The sequence below is a fragment of the Glycine max genome, chromosome 20 (genome assembly GCF_000004515.6).
Source record: "Glycine max cultivar Williams 82 chromosome 20, Glycine_max_v4.0, whole genome shotgun sequence".
In the NCBI taxonomy this organism is placed as follows: domain Eukaryota; kingdom Viridiplantae; phylum Streptophyta; class Magnoliopsida; order Fabales; family Fabaceae; genus Glycine; species Glycine max.
In genome coordinates this window covers 41,655,906-41,672,181 of record NC_038256.2, presented here as the reverse complement: position 1 = coordinate 41,672,181, position 16,276 = coordinate 41,655,906, and the positions used below count along the sequence as shown (strand labels likewise).

Genomic DNA, 16,276 nt, shown 5'->3' with positions numbered 1-16,276 from the left:
TAGTATTTATAATATATCCATTTTATATGGTTTTAGTTCTCATAAAAAAATATCGACTTTTATTTCTATAAAATTTTGTTTTGCAGTTAGTTTTTATTACTACAATTTACTGATAACAATCATATATTGAATTACAGACATGATGCTTATTAAATATCAATATAAATTAAAATGAATATTTTTTAATATAAGAAAGATTTATATAAATTTTTTTATAATCTTATAAAGACTAAAAAATAATTCTATGAATTAAAATCGTAAAGAAAATTACAAGCATCAAAATATAAAGACTAAAAATAAAATAAAAAAGTATATTATAGATCTAACAGACATATTTAAGATTTTTATAGGGTTTTTAGAAGTTATTCTTTCTAGTTTCTGATAAAAACATTAAAAAACTATTTTTTTTGTTTTTAATTATCAAATATAAACATATTTTGAAGTTAAAATTGCCGTTTTATTGGGAAAAAAAAGGCACAAACAAACAAACTTGGTGATGAATTTCATATATCACTTAGCGAGAAAAGGATTCAATTATCATCTAATCTAATTAAAGGCAAACTAAGATACTTTAACAACCTGGACTATATTAGGTTGGCTGACTTTTTAGGATTGACAAAGTTTGAATAGTTAGTCATAGTCTTAATCAAGTTTTAACCCAAATGATTGTATTAATTATTTAATATTTGACTAAGACACTTGTATTAGATCAGAGATTCACACATAGCACATGGAGAGCAGGGGTCAGGACTAGGGAGTATCTCTCCTTTCCCCGTTGCTGCAATTCGGATATTCTCCCATTTGTCTCCATTTCTAGCCTATTTGTTTTTCCTATTCCTATTCTTTATTTCCCACAATCTTTGTAACTAGGATCACAACATTGAAATAAGGATAAATTGATAGTGCTATTTTTTTCACTATTAAGTAATAAAATATGTTATATAGTAGTTGATCTTTAACTTTTTGTAGTTATTATTTTTAAAATCCTACTAAGAATACAATTATTTAATAATATAAAAACTTTTATTATGACAACGTATAAGTCTGTTAAACTCTTAAAATAATAACAACAACAACATTATCAATGATAAAAAAAATAACTGTATACATTTAATAAATTGAAGTCTCTTTTAATAAATTTAAATTTATATAAAGAATAATAATGAAAATAAGAAAATATTAAAAATACATTTATATGTGTAAACAATATTGTTCTAATAGTGGTTCTTCATTTCTCATTTATTATTATTTAATTTAGACACTCCACAAAAGAAATGTTTATTTATATATAGTTAAAAATTAGAATAAATAAACATTTTCAATGTACAATTATATTATAATTAAAATTCATAATAAATAAATGTCTTTGAATATAAAAAATATATTTTAGATTTACAATGCATAACTCAAGTTGTGATCTTTTAAAAAATACCATTGAAATTTAATTTAGAGATAAAGGTAAAAAAGAGTAGATTGAAAACAATAGACAACTAAACAGAGCAAATACAAAGATAATGATAAAAGAAAAGAAGTTCACGATGATTGAGAGAAATTTTTTGATTAGTTACAGTATTAGTGTTAGAAGTGCACATCTAAATAAAAGAGAGAGAAAATATTAAGAATGTTTAATAGAGAAAGTGATGAGAATAAGAGACTTAAGAGTTTTATTCTTCAAGTTGTATATCCCAATTTATAATATACTAGATACTAGATTACAAATTACCTATAGAGAAAAAAAAAAAAAGACAATATACTACAAAATGAGGCTAGGAACTCTTTCCCAAAGGGCTAAAAAGTGAATAGAAGACATGCTAAATCGCATACTACTCCCGCAACAATCCAAAAGAATTCTCACAATCTTTTCAAATTACTCCTTTTATCTTTATCTTTATATTTGATAAAAGAAATCATTTCTTAATCGTCCATCTCTTTCAATCTACTTTTATCTTTGTCTCTAAATTGAATTCTAATAATTTTTTTAAAAAAACGTCAATAATTAAAAATAATTTTCTCTCAATTTATTTTTATTATGAATTCAAAATATAACTTATACATTCAAAGACATTTATTTATTATAAATTTTAATTATATAAAATTAAAAAGTATCACAATAGATATGCTGATATACTAATTTAAAAATAAATGACAAAAATTTGTACAATTTATTTTTTTAATTGATAAATTACAAAATGTTAAATAGAATCATGAATAAACTTTCTCATATAACATACAAAACAATTGATAAATAAGTGACTTTCTTAAATATATTGACAGAAATTTGATTCTTTAGTTGTACATATAAAAAAAAACTTCATTGAAGAGAAAATTCATTTTAGTGATTTCTAGGTGTCAAAAGATATCAGCGGTTCAAGTTTGGCTTGTTCGCTTATCTCCAACTCTTGACTTAGTCGATACAATGTTATATATTTTAAAACCCACTTCCGTTAGTTACCAATTACCACTATTCATGTCCACATTTCAGACAACGTGAAAGAGTACGATTTTGTAAAATATTGTGTTGTGTGGTGCGCAGTTACAGTGGATTTCTTTTTGTTACATGCTAAATAAGTCTAAATATTGTATCCGAAGTGTATTTAACAATTTGAAGAACCTGTCACCGCTACTAACTTCGCTAGAAATTTATGTTGATTTATGCACATACAAACAAGAAAGGCATAATGCATAATGTGAACAGCCAGTTAAAGTTGCCAAAGCTTTCATTTATTGCAAAGCAGAGCAACACTTATTAAGACCAAAAACTGATACGTTTCTTACAATTTTTAATATCAGTTCACTTTAAGAATACATCTATCTCTGCTTTTGCAACAAGGTTTACTAGAAACAATGTTCACCCTCAGAATGAAAATAGAAGAAGAGAGGAAAAGAAAACATAGTTTAACTTACATTAATACAAAACGATAGATTGCACCCGCAAAAATATCTGCCACAATGTTCACTTGGACTTGTCATCAAAGTGAATTAACCGTGTCAATTAAACACTAGCCATAAGGAAGATTTTATCAAAGGCCAATTACTGATTTATGGACCCCCTTCCTCTTCAGAGGAGCGCTTCTTCTGGCCGTAGTATGGGCACCAAGGGTTCTTGCAAATCTGAGTTTACGGGAAAAAGATTACACTGCGCATATTGTGCCATCAATTGGTCCACAAGAACCAAAGCTACCATTGCTTCTACCATAGGTACAGCTGCAAACATCAAATTTTGTCATGATAGAAAACCCTGCATAGACACATAATAAACAAATTCTCCTTTGTTTCTGACATTAGTTTTAGATGTCCTCAAGAAAAAGTTGTGTTACTCATGTAACAAATCATCTTGCCATTCAAGTCATTGTTAACACTTAACAGTTCTAAAGGCTTGTCTTCTGAGAAACTTAGATGAATTATTAGATCAAACAATTTTGAAAAAAAAAATTGAACTGAGGGATAATTCAAACAGCACTCTAAAACAAGGCAGGGTTATTAACCTCTTGGGACAACACAAGGATCATGGCGACCACGGGCTATAAACTCTGTTTCTTTTTTATCTCGAGTCACAGTCTTTTGCTTCTTCTGCACAAGTGTAATACCATCTTCATATCAAATACATATGGTAGTGCAAAGTAATCGTAATGTGTAATTAAATATGCCATAAACCACCTGATCAGCTAAAAATGGATGAACATATACATGCCTAAGAATGGGTGGAGGACAAACACCCAAGGTTCCCTCAATTGCCACCCCAAACCAAAAATCCTTTGTTTTTTGAAAAATAATGAATAACCATATATCCTCATATATACCTCTCAAATAGGGAAAAAGGAAATCAAAGAAGCAGCTTCAGCATGGTAGCAGTAATACTATTTCCTAAAGAGTCATACTAAGGTTTGATAAATGCATAGGACATTTATTTACCGTATTCTATGTATAGAGTTAAAGATTAAAGCATAAGTATAAGTCTAACCATCATCCGCTTCAAAAATATGGTGAGCAACCGCTATCTTTTTATGGATAGGGGTGAATTAGGAAGAAAGGTCAACAAAATGAACCAAATAATGCATTATAAGCATTTCCTACTGAAAACAGGCATATTCTGTTCTCAAGGTCTCCCACTTGTGAGGTTTGCAAAGTTTTATACTCAGTCTACCAAATGAAAAATTACACAGGGAAATAAGGAGATATATCATTCCATACGGGTCAATTTACATACATGGAAATATGTAATCATTGTTACACTGGTAGTTTCATTCTTTCATTTTTTATAACCTTAAAATTGAGGAAGTTATGGTTGATTTTTTATTTTTATTTTTTGGGGGATTTTTTTATGTTTAACTCCTTAGGTATAAATATTTTTCATAGCATAAATAATGTTTCTCCCATACAGGGAAAAATGTTAATACAATACTTCAAAGTTCAAACACATTACACTTAAAGGAGAAAAGATGTGAGTGTGTGTAAGAAGATTTTAAGATAGATAGAAGATGATTACAAATAGTTAGGAGGGATCCTTTTTAACATATAAAGAAAACAAACAGAAAAGAATGAAGAAAAACAACACTGCATGAATGTATATGCATGAGTAAATCAACATATATTGGCAACATTATCGGTTCTGGCATGAACATAAAAAGTCATATCGTAAATAAGTAGATAAAGAATCAAGATCACATTTGATGTTGCAATTCCCCAAAGCTAGTCAAATTATATGGTGTTATCATTGAGTAATTTTTTATTTTAATCAGCAAAAGTATAATAGTATTATATATGTAACAGTACAAGTTGTACTGGATGATTACAGAGAGACCAATTTAGGTAAGACTATGGTGACCTAATACATAGTTTACAACATGAATTAAGAAACCATAGTATCAGCCTTCTGCTAGTGTCACCATTACCCCCACTATAATTATTATCCCCCCCTCATCCTGTAAAAGCCTCCTTCATGTTGCTGGACCAGTGATTAAAAGGCATGTCAAAACCTTTAACCAGATTTTTAAACCAGGTCCAGCAGGGGAATATGGCATCCTTCAAGATCTTACTAGCATTAAACCTTTCTTCTTCAAAAACAATCTTATTCCTATGCTGCCAGATACTCCATGTCAAGGAAGTCCACCAGCATTGCCATTTTTGATAGCTAGTGTCTTTTCCATTTCGAAGCACTTGCTGGAGGAAGTGCATATGGGGGTTCTCTGGAAATGGGGCTGTGGTATTTGTCCACGATAATGATGCCCACCAAAGTGGCATGATCTTGCTGCAAGTAAAAAAGAGGTGTGCTGCATCCTCTTCCTTATTTTTGCAAAATGGGCATGTAAGATCATGAATTTCCACATGCCTCCTGTGCAAATTGGTTTTAGTGGGTAATCTGTCCCTGATAAGTCTCCACACAAAGAAGGCAGCTTTACTAGGGACCTTGACCTTCCACAGCTCCGTGAAAGCGCCATCCTGATTTTCATTAATTTGATCTGCCATGAGCAACCTGTACCCGTTCCTAGCCGTGTACATGCCCGAGACGTCCTCTTTCCAAATCCACTTATCTTGTCTTTCCGGATGAATGCTGGTACCTTGTAAATCTTCCAGAAACCTCACCGCCATATCCAGCTCACTGTCAAAAAGTTCGCGTCTCCATTTGAGATCCCACTCCCAACCTACATTTGATAAAGTACCCATATACTGAATAGATTGATTTTGCTGTTTCGAAATAGTGAAAAGTAGGGTTAAAGTAGGATTGATTTCGCGTCTCCATTTTGCTGTTTCGTTATCATTGAGTAATAAAACTGTTGAAATTAAGGGAGTAGGGTTGAGGTAGAAAAGTAGGAAAAGAATGACAAAACGTGCAGCTCAGTAGATGAACATTCGGCATGTGACAATGTTGCAGCTCCAGTGGTGGGAAACGTCAGGGGAAAGGGTCCAAGGCAGATCCATTGGCCCAAAAACTAGCCAAGGCACCCATTTGGAAGGTGTACACTAGGCAGCATGGGAAACAACTGGAGTAACTGCCTGGTTTAGATAGAGGAGGAAAAGAGGGATAGAAGAGATCAGATAACACTCTTATGTATATAGATGTGATGTAATATGTTATTATTCACAATCTCTTCCCATTCGTCTACCTAAATCCTAAAATTTCAGCAGAAGTAATGAAATATAAGATAATGAAATACAAAAACCCCTCTTGACATATCTGAGTGGCTAGTATCTGTGTGTGCTGAGTGAATGAGATAGTGATGAAGACAGAAAGAGAAGAGATTAAGACTTACTCCAATTGTTGATGTTGGCTTGAAAGCTATTCTCATATTAATGATTTCCCCATTGGAAATTCCACCCTGATTGTCAATACAGATAATATAAGTAAAACAAATATAGAAATGTGACTGTCAGTGCATATCTAGAAAAAACTAATTAGTAATTATAGAACAGCACAAATACCTGTATCCCACCAGAGCGATTTGTTCTTGTTCTTGTGTTTCCATGTTCATCTATATAGAACTCATCATTGTGTTCACTCCCAGTCAAAAAGGTGCCTATAATGATTTCACTAAGCCATCAGAACACACCTCAGATATAAGTGATCAAGAAAATAACATTGTTCAATTGATCCCTGTTTAGTCAGTCAAAATCATAGACAAAGGCACTCAGATGTATAAATAAGCAAGTTTTAGTACCTGCAAACCCACTACCAAACTGAAAGCCCTTGGTTGCAGGCAATGACATTGCAGCTTTAGCCAGCTCAGCTTCAAGTTTGTCAAATACTGGTGAACCGAGACCCTGAGAAATAACAATGTCAACTTTTCTATGTGGAAAAGTACATGAAAAATCTGAATAATACAAATAAAAATTATATGGTGTTAGAATAAGAACTGAGAAGTGCCTTACAAGATATCAGAAATGCAAGTAGATATATTAATGGAGATTCAAAATTGCAGAACAACAAGCATGGTTTCAAAGCAGAGTGTTCTTTTCTTCCCTTTTTCTTTCTCATGTTAATTATTTAAATATCAAATAACATGGTTAAAAGACCTCAAAGAGCAATCTAATATTGGACCCGCTTGTTTAAGTTTAAAAAAAAATGCTTTTTTAAATAAAATAAACAGTTTTTTGCTTTTTTGATGTATTTGTCTCAATTGTTTTTCTAAGAAAAAACAGTTTTCTGCTTTTTTTAAGAAGCACAATTTTTATTTTTATTTTTAAATCACTTTTTTAAGTTTAAACCAACTGGCCCATTAATTGGCAGAGCCATAACTTAATTGTTCTAAAAGTAAATATATGCTATACATGGAAGGGAAGCTATAAAACTCAAATGACTAAAGAGTACAGCTTGTCCAAGTCTAGTAATGGCCAAATTTCCACAGCTTTCTAGAGTTTCAACAAAATTTAATGTCATGTGTATTTATTATATTAATTTGAGTATCATTACGCGCTATTACAGGTACGGGCATAGCTAAAAGTTATTGTTAGAAGAGAAAAAAAATGAGGCTCAAATATGTTTTTCTTGCCTGAAAATTAACTAATTTTGTTTTTGGCCCCAAAATTATTTTTTTCCCACTTGATCCCCCGATTTGTTTAAATATGTGTTTTTAATCTCTATGATTAGATTTACTCCATTTACTGATGATGATATGACAAACAGATCATTGACATGTGGCACAACCTGATTATGTCCCATCGTCACTTAAAAAAGCAAATTTAATGACATGGACTAAAATTAAAAACATGTATTTTAATAAAATTAAGTATCAAATAGGGAGAAAAAAAGGAACAAAATCCAAATTGACTAATTTTTTTAGGGACAAAAAACATATTAAGCCAAAAAAAAAATAAACAATAATGTTTAGGGGGACCAAACCAATACATTAAAATACATGTAAAAAGTATAGTTTTTGGAAATTGGAGAGGGGATACACTTACCTTTCCCCTGATTACAGGAGATTTAATTTATTTTTTAAAATTTTGGTTTTTGAACTGTTTCCACTATAGTTGTATTTCTATTTAAAGCCATGTGATAGTTGAGTTTCCTAATAAAAGCCCTTGCAGTTGTTATCACTTTTATAATTTAATTTGAAACCTAAACTCTACTTGCTATCTTGCCCAATTATTTGTGCTTAATAGAGGCATATGGAAAGACTTACTCGTGGACAGTTCCTCACAATGCATGTCACAACACCACCAACAGAATCACCTCTCACTCGCACAGCATCAATTGCAGATATCATCTTCTCTGCATACTCCGGGTCTGGACATCGAACAATGTTACTCTCAATCTGGATAAATTCCAAAAAAAATGGTAAGAACATCAATAGAAAGTATTATCAATATAAGTTATAACAATAATTAGTCAATTTGAAACATTGCATTGTAAATGTCTGAACAGAACAGCATGATGACACCGGTTCAATAAAAGAAATAATAGGGTATTCACACATTATTAATAATTTAAATCAACATTAATTTACTTAGTTTCCTTTCAAGCATGAAACAAATTGGATATGGCACTGAATGAATTCCAGGCAAAGTTAGCAGCAAATAGACAATTATGTGGTAAATATACAAAAGTCTAGTGCAGATTAAATTCATTAAATATTTTAGTTAAATGCATTAGCCATGTTTCATGACAATGAACATTTGTCCATTTTATATGAATGTTGCACCCCTTTACTATCAATAACTCATCATCAGTTAAAAATAAATAGATTTTGGCATGTTTATTCATGCACTCATGTATTCTGTAATCTGTACAAATTGTAAGATCAAATTTAAGAGAACAATAAAGATGCATATGCACATTGGCCTGAAATTCAGCTTTGTGCCTGAATGCCCAGGGGAGAACGTTGGGCATGGGATGATAAAAGTATTCATTACTCATTTCCTTAGTAATGGTAAAAGTCATTTTTTTAGTAATATTCATTGGTAATGTTGAAGTTTCAATTATGGATTGCTATGAGATTTCTTTGGCAAAAATCACAAGGGTGAGAGTAGCATTTAGACAAATGTATTTGGAGAAATCAGTTTTAGTTTTAGAAATGAGGGTTAAAGGTATGTGAACTAAAACTTTTTTTTCTCAATTCAGTAAAACTTACTGGTGGTGGAGGGAGAGAAATTATGCGTCTGGTTTAAATCAAACAAGAAGTCAAGAACAAATGTAATTTAGTCATATTATTATTTAGGAATGCCAATCTCTTTTTCTAACAAGAAGAAAGTTGCAAGCGTAATTTGCAAAATGCATTCCATTGTCAATAAATGGGCTAGATCAAAAAATTTGTTAGTTAGTGATATCCAAAATCCATTAAAGGAAATATTAAAAAAATAAAACAGATAGTCATCTCCATGTTTAGAATACATGAAATTCACTTCAAACAGCTTTACAAAGGAACCCCTGTGCTGCCTGTACATACATAAATATGAATATTAACTTTAATACCTGATCAAGAGTCAGAGTGTCATGATCAATAAGGTCCTCTGGAAGAACAATCTTATGAACTTGAGAGACATAGGCCAGAATCTGAAAAATAAGAGGGAATGTTTCTTTCTTAGAGGCTTTGGACACCTTTATCATCTGTATTCCATACATAAATCAACCATTAAGAACTTTTATTTTATTCAGGGTCCAAATTTACTTGGAACTTTCATTTTAGCAGAAACTTCAGTGATAATTTAACTCGTGAAATCAAATCCCTTAAACTTTTACCTGAATCTACTCATCTCTCTAATAATCCAGATGGAAGGGATAGGGACTTCGGGTTCTTCTAGTGTTATTTTAAATCTTTTTAGTTTCTAGCTCAAAATCATGAAAGTTTCCTTCTTGACAAATTCATTTGCATGACAAGATGTCCCTTTAAAGTCAAGTCTTTCACTTCAACAGCAGTATTAAATAGGATCAGCACACATGGCATATGCAGCTAATAGGCCTCACAAAGACATGTTATGTGCAATCTAATTTATAAATAGAATGCTGTTTATTTTTGAATTGGACGCGGAAATTCATATGAAAGGTTCTTGCTGATCATTGGGTGCATCCTCTAACTTTGGAGCAATTATATCATGATAGATATTAAAGGCTAAAACTTGTAGCAATCTGTGGTTTATACTTTATGCAGGTTTCCAATAGAACAATGTATTTAGTTAAGGAAGAAAGGTCACATCTCTTTGGTGCTCTGCTTTAGGCTATTTCAAGGAGCTCGCCAATTTGGATATACAGAGATAATGGATAGGTTTGATCATGTTTTCCTTTTTAAAGGTCCTTGCTGCTTGTCTATTCTGTTTAGGAGGATTCCTTATCCTCACCCTGGTTGTACTTTTCCTCTTTTCTCTTTCATAAAATTTCTCTTTATATCAAGAACAAGAAAATATGCACCCTTTACATATATTTTCAAAAGGTGAGAATTAATAAAAGAACAATAGAAGAGGGGCAAACATGTAGCATAAAAGAAAAAGAAAAAGGAGGGCAGAATGGGACTTTAGGAATTTTTTGTCTTTTTGTATCATTAGTTTAATACATTTTTTTCTAAAAGCAAACAAATGAACCAAAAACCAAGAAGCAAAAATATGAATATGTAAACAATTACAGTATATATGTGGATTTAGAAAAGCTAACACATTCCCAAAATAATAAATCATTCTTGGCCAGTTATAACAACAACAAAAAAACACAAAGAAACTACTACAAAAAAGAATAATAACCTAAACTCATGAGACAAGTAACCCACCTCAGTTCCAGAAAATTCTTTAAGGATTTTCTTAGCAACAGCACCAGAAGCAACCCTTCCAATTGTTTCTCTTGCAGAAGATCTACCACCACCCTTAAACATAAGAAAATGAAGATGTATGAGCATAATACATATACATATCACATTGAATAAAAATGTTAGACTCATTACACTAAAAAAACTTAGTACCTGAACTGATCTGACACCATACTTCATGTCATAGGTAGCATCTGCATGGGAGGGCCTATAAGCTACTGCCATCTCGCTATAGTCCTGAAAAAGTTTCCCAGAGTACAATATTTTATCAGCATCCCTAAATTAAGATAATGGTTGCTTGTCATAAACAAGCTCTAGTATCAGATACTCACATGTCCTCTTTGATCAGTATTGGGTACAGATACATGAATTGGAGTTCCAGTAGTGATTCCTGCAATTAACAGATTATACTTCAAACCTTTTTTCTCAAGAAAGATATAATTTAACAGCTAATAATAGTCGGAAGAAATATTGACCTTCGGAAACTCCTGAAAATATTTTACATGTATCAGTCTCCTTTCTAGGAGTTGTAATTCGGCTCTGACCTGGCCTCCTATACATAAGAACTTATGCAGTTAATCTTTGAAGACAAGTTGCATCAGAAGCAAACATTACCGATCATTCATAAATGTCATATTCCCTTACTGGCAGTTTAGCACACATTTCAATAATTCAATCAAAACTATCCTATAAAGTATTTCTCTTCAACGTCCAAAGTGTTTTTCTCCCACAATACAAGTAGTTCAATGAAGATAAAGAGATGATTTCAGAGGCAAACACCTTCTGTCAAGATCCACTTGCATATCAGCTTCAGAGAGAGGAAGGCGAGGAGGACATCCATCAATAACACAACCAACACCTCCTCCATGTGATTCCCCATATGTTGTAACACGAAAGTGATTTCCATAGGTACTCCCAGCCGCCTGTATGTCTGTAATATGTCAACAGTGTCATTAAGTTAAAAACCGAGCTATCTCAATTCCATTAATTTAGAATTCTTGACATGTAATGTAACTGGCACAAGAACCAAGTATTTCCTTTAATTCACCGACATTGTGTTCATCATAGACTCCAATCCTACTTATTGAATTTGAAGTTATATAGAAAGTCGAAAAAAAGCTATTAACCGTGGTTTCTGAAAATTTTCAAAAGAAGATGCGGCAAACATGTTTTTCAGATTAAGCCTACATCAACCAGTGAGGTGGTTTCAGGAATATTAGCAATAGCAGCCGTGAGTCCGTGCCTAAAGGAATGCAATGCAAACGACGGTGATGTAGGGAACGTGAAATCCAATTTCCACTTAATATGATATACGAAGTTTTTCTCAGAAATTCTTACACGAATTACATAATAACAATACAATGCATTCATTTACAACAAGTAACAATCGATAGAGAAAACCTAGATGTACCAGAACTAAGAAGAACAGCAAATTCAGCGAACGATTTGAGATATTTAGGGGACAAATTCGATTCAGCGAAGCAAAGAAATAAATAGATGAGATAAGCATGGAAAGACAACAAGGAGCAGATTCTAGTAGCTGATATTTCTCAAATTAATTACAAGTAATAGCATAAAAACAAACAATAATTCACACATATGCGATGAAGAAGAAACAGATAAAAATAAGGATTGATTGAAAATGAAAGAAGTAACAGAGAGAGGGAGAGGACTAACGAAGTCTCTTGGGAAGACGAGGACGGAGTGAGAGTCGGAGGTAGGCGGGGGAGAGGGATCCGAGATCGGAATTGAGAGAAGCGAAGGCGGAGAGAGCGTCGGCTGAGAATGGTTTGGTGGAAAGAGAAGACGCCATTGGAAGAGAAATGGGAGAATTAGATTGATTGAGGAACAAAAACACTCACAGTATCTATCAAGTTCGGTTGTTGAGTTGAGACTTGAGAGAGAAAAAGGAAAAAGGTTGGTTGGTGGCAATGAGTGTAAATTATGTACAATTTGGCTACCACCTACCACCTACCACCATTCTCTCTAGTCTTCCATATAATCAAAGATATTATCAAGTGACCTTCAGCGGTACATATGGTATATTTCTACTTACTTCACCATTTCTAACTATTAATTTATTGCTTATTCTGGTTACTATAATGTAAAAAACTAGTTCATGTTTGATAAAGAATTTTTTCAGTAAAACAACTAATATTTAAAACATTAAAAACAGAATATAAATGATTAGTTTTTTAAAATCTCGGGTTGATACTTTTAATAATACATTTAAGAGATATGTTTGATTATTGCTTAATATTTTTATAAAATAGTTTGGTTTAAAAAAGTTAAAATAAATAAACATGATAAGAAAAAAGTGGATGTGAAATTAATATTCTGTGAGTTTCAAAATAACCTCCATATTAAAAAAAATTATATATAAACATCAAAAAATAATTTTATGTTTTGTTTAAACGTACTAAATTTACTGTAGTTATTTTATTACTAAAATGCAATTATGATAAAATGTCGGTAAATTCATTGTATCTATCTCTTCTATTTTCTTTCCTTTCAATTGTCATGCAAATTTCTTATTTCTCTTTATTTTTTTAGGTAATTGTCAATTTTCTTTTTAATTCTAATGCTTTTTATTTGACTTCTCTCTAATGGATAAGCATAATTTTGAAACCCAAATCCACTTGACCAATCCGACCCTAAATCCAATGTTTGATCCAATCATGTTACTCATTAAATTAGTCATGTAATTGATTAATTCATCTTGGTCTAGTATATTTTATGATTGAATTAGTGAGCGATATTTTATTGTTCTCCTTGTTTTGTTTTTCCATTTCATTTTCTTTCCATTTTTTCTTCCTCTTAATTCTCCGTCATTTTTCTAGTTTAATTTTGGTTTATTATACTTCTTAACATTCAACTTATTTTCTCATATTTGTCTACTCCGTTTTTTTTCTTTATATTTTTTGTCAACTCTCCTCATATTTTGGTGTTTAATCTATCTTTTTTATACATTTTTTGTTTTCCTTAATTTCCTATCATTTTTAATGTAACTCATTTTGCTAAATGCATACTGCAAATTACTGACTTTCAAATGTAAGAAAACTATTTTCTTTATCCTTTTTTTTTACTATAATAATATTTATAAAAAAAATCAATTTTCAACTTTCCATTCTCATTGACTCCTTACCTTGTTGGTATAATTCCTTTTGGCTATACTTTTTGCATAAGACTATCTCTCATAAGTAAGAAATAAGATTTTTTTATTTTATTTTGGTTTGATTGGAGTGGAAACAGAGACCAGATGAAACAAATTATGTTGGACCCAGAAGAAAATGTTTTCCCCCTAATATTCATGAAACGGAATGGAATTTGCTTGTCCATGGTAAACAAATAGTGTATGTGTTAAAGTATCTATTAATTACACTTTTTAAAATTGAATACATTTTTTGTAACATAAAAAAATAAATATTATTTTATACTTGAAAAAGTAACATGTTAAAAAAATGACAGATAAGATGGTAAAAATTTAATAATTTTTCAAATATAAAAAAATTATGTTAAGAACAAAATAATGAAATAAAAAAATATTTTTTATTTAATAGATTTATTTCTTTCCGCTCTCTTCTCCACTTCTTTCGTTTTTATTTCTATTAATCCAAACAATACCTATTTTTCATCCCACTTTTCTTTTATTTCCACCCTTCCTTTTCCTCTCCTCCCTAATTATTTTCTCTCAATTTCACTCTAAGTTATTCTACTTTGTACTATGCATTCATTAGAATAATATCCATTGTGCACATTGAGGGCATCTCCAATACTAGTTTTTTTTAAGTTATATTTTATGATTTCTACTATTTTTGGTGATCCTCCAAGTGTAATGTCATTCTTAAAAAATCCACACTCAATTTTACTCAAATGGTAAAAAATTCACACTTTCATTTTTTTTATTTTCACTTAATCACGGTTCAAATAAAATTAATAATTCAAATTTTGAATTATTACATTTAATAATGCTAAATATTTAAAATTGATGAAAATTTATTCTATTAATTTTTTTTATAATAATTTAATTTAAAAAAAATCAAAATACATAATAATATTAATATATAATTATAGGAAGTGCTAAAATTGAACCCATATTTATAAAAATTCTCAAGAGACGGTAAATTTTTGAAGTAGTTCTCCAAAGACATTTAGATTTGACAATTGATGAAAAATTTACTTTTGTTTTTTTATTGCAAACAGTAAATTTAGTCATTTGATCGGCAACGGTAACAAAAAATTTATGTCATTAAAATTGAATGAAAATTTTTATAAAATTAAAATACAATTTTTTTTCAATCTCTCTCTATATATATATAGTGAACCCCTTTCGCTCTGCTTTTCTTCTACTCAGATCGATCATACGTCTCCATCATGGCGGTCATCACGGATATATATATATATATATATATATATATATATATATATATATATATATATATATATATATATATATATATATATATATATATATATATATATATATATATATATATATATATATATATATATATATATATATATATATATAGATATATATATATATATATATTTTTTAATTTGGAGATACAGTTTCTTATATAAGAAATTGGAATTTACAGTGAAAGAACAAGTTTGCCTCATAGATACTCTTCAATGGGGGTTTCTTGTAAGAAACGATTTCTTAGAGTTAAACACTTGGGAAGAAACTCCCATTGAAGATGGCCTGAATAATTAGTGATGAGATGTCCAACAGTAATGGAGCAAACATGCTAAATTGTACAAAGAATTTTATTGTACAAAAATTAAATCTAAAAATAGAAATTCATCACACTGAATAAAACACAATTCTTTTACAAAAAATAATCTAAATGAAATGTGGAGAAGGTAAAAGAATGGGTGGACATGGATGAGATCACAACCTTAACATAAGAGTGTACAAAGTGTAAGTGAGAGGAAAATTTAGAAATTCAAATCAAACATTTTTTAATTTCATTCATAAGAATCGTTGTCATGGAAGATTGGTACCAATTGTACAAGAGAAAAATAATAAGAATAGAGATGAATGAGCCGCTACGGGAGGAGAAGAACTTTATCTATAACTATTAATAATAAAAATTATTCTATTTGATGTACACATTTTTTTTTAGATAGTTTTATTTTCTATCAATTTATTTTTAACAACTGTCCTACTACTTTTAGTTTGTTAATTTTTCTCCTCACTTTTTTTTTAACTTTTAAATCTTTTTTCTTTATTTTAAAAAAAAAAAATATAGTAGTAAGAATGAGAAAGATAGATAAAAATGAGGATTTTTTTTTTCCGCATTACAAAATTCATTATTATCTTCATTATCATCACCCTTATTGTTATTATCGCCTTGATCATCATGAATGTTGCCCTCGATTAATTTCTTTAAGCTCACTGCAACATCATTAATAAACGAGACAAAAAGTGAATAAAAGATAGTTTGTACAAAGGCTAAAGGTTGGAGGTGTATTCCTCACTCTCTTATTTAGTTCTTTTGGCTATTAACAATATGCTTCGTGTGACAGGTGTGTTATTTTAA

At 30.5% G+C, this 16,276-nt stretch overlaps 1 protein-coding gene across 4 annotated transcripts; it reads right to left on the bottom strand.

Annotated features, from left to right (window-relative positions):
* Positions 1 to 2,699: 2,699 nt before the first annotated feature.
* Positions 2,700 to 12,741, bottom strand: LOC100814518 (chorismate synthase, chloroplastic). 4 transcript variants are annotated; one of them, XM_003556182.5, is made up of 13 exons: positions 12,408 to 12,741; positions 11,511 to 11,661; positions 11,207 to 11,283; positions 11,063 to 11,121; positions 10,884 to 10,967; positions 10,695 to 10,787; positions 9,410 to 9,490; positions 8,121 to 8,252; positions 6,657 to 6,759; positions 6,421 to 6,515; positions 6,252 to 6,317; positions 3,486 to 3,570; positions 2,700 to 3,204 (listed from the first exon to the last, which is right to left on the bottom strand). In XM_003556182.5, the coding sequence occupies exons 1-13, from the start codon at positions 12,541 to 12,543 to the stop codon at positions 3,059 to 3,061; spliced, it is 1,308 nt and encodes a 435-aa protein (XP_003556230.1). In that variant the 5' UTR covers positions 12,544 to 12,741; the 3' UTR covers positions 2,700 to 3,058. The 4 variants fall into 4 exon arrangements, with proteins under 4 accessions (XP_003556230.1, XP_040869306.1, XP_040869308.1 ...); XM_041013372.1 differs by having other exon boundaries at positions 10,695 to 10,967; XM_041013374.1 differs by lacking the exons at positions 2,700 to 3,204; positions 3,486 to 3,570 and adding an exon at positions 4,730 to 5,994.
* Between the last annotated feature and the right edge of the window lie 3,535 nt (positions 12,742 to 16,276).

Coding starts and splice junctions, on each gene's coding strand:
- LOC100814518 (XM_041013372.1), bottom strand. CDS start 12,543: ATGGCGTCTTCTCTTTCCACCAAACCATTCTCAGCCGACGCTCTCTCC. Junction 10,968..11,062: donor ATACTGATCAAAGAGGACAT/GTGAGTATCTGA, acceptor AAACTTTTTCAG/GACTATAGCGAGATGGCAGT. Junction 6,318..6,420: donor ATCGCTCTGGTGGGATACAG/GTATTTGTGCTG, acceptor ATTGACAATCAG/GGTGGAATTTCCAATGGGGA.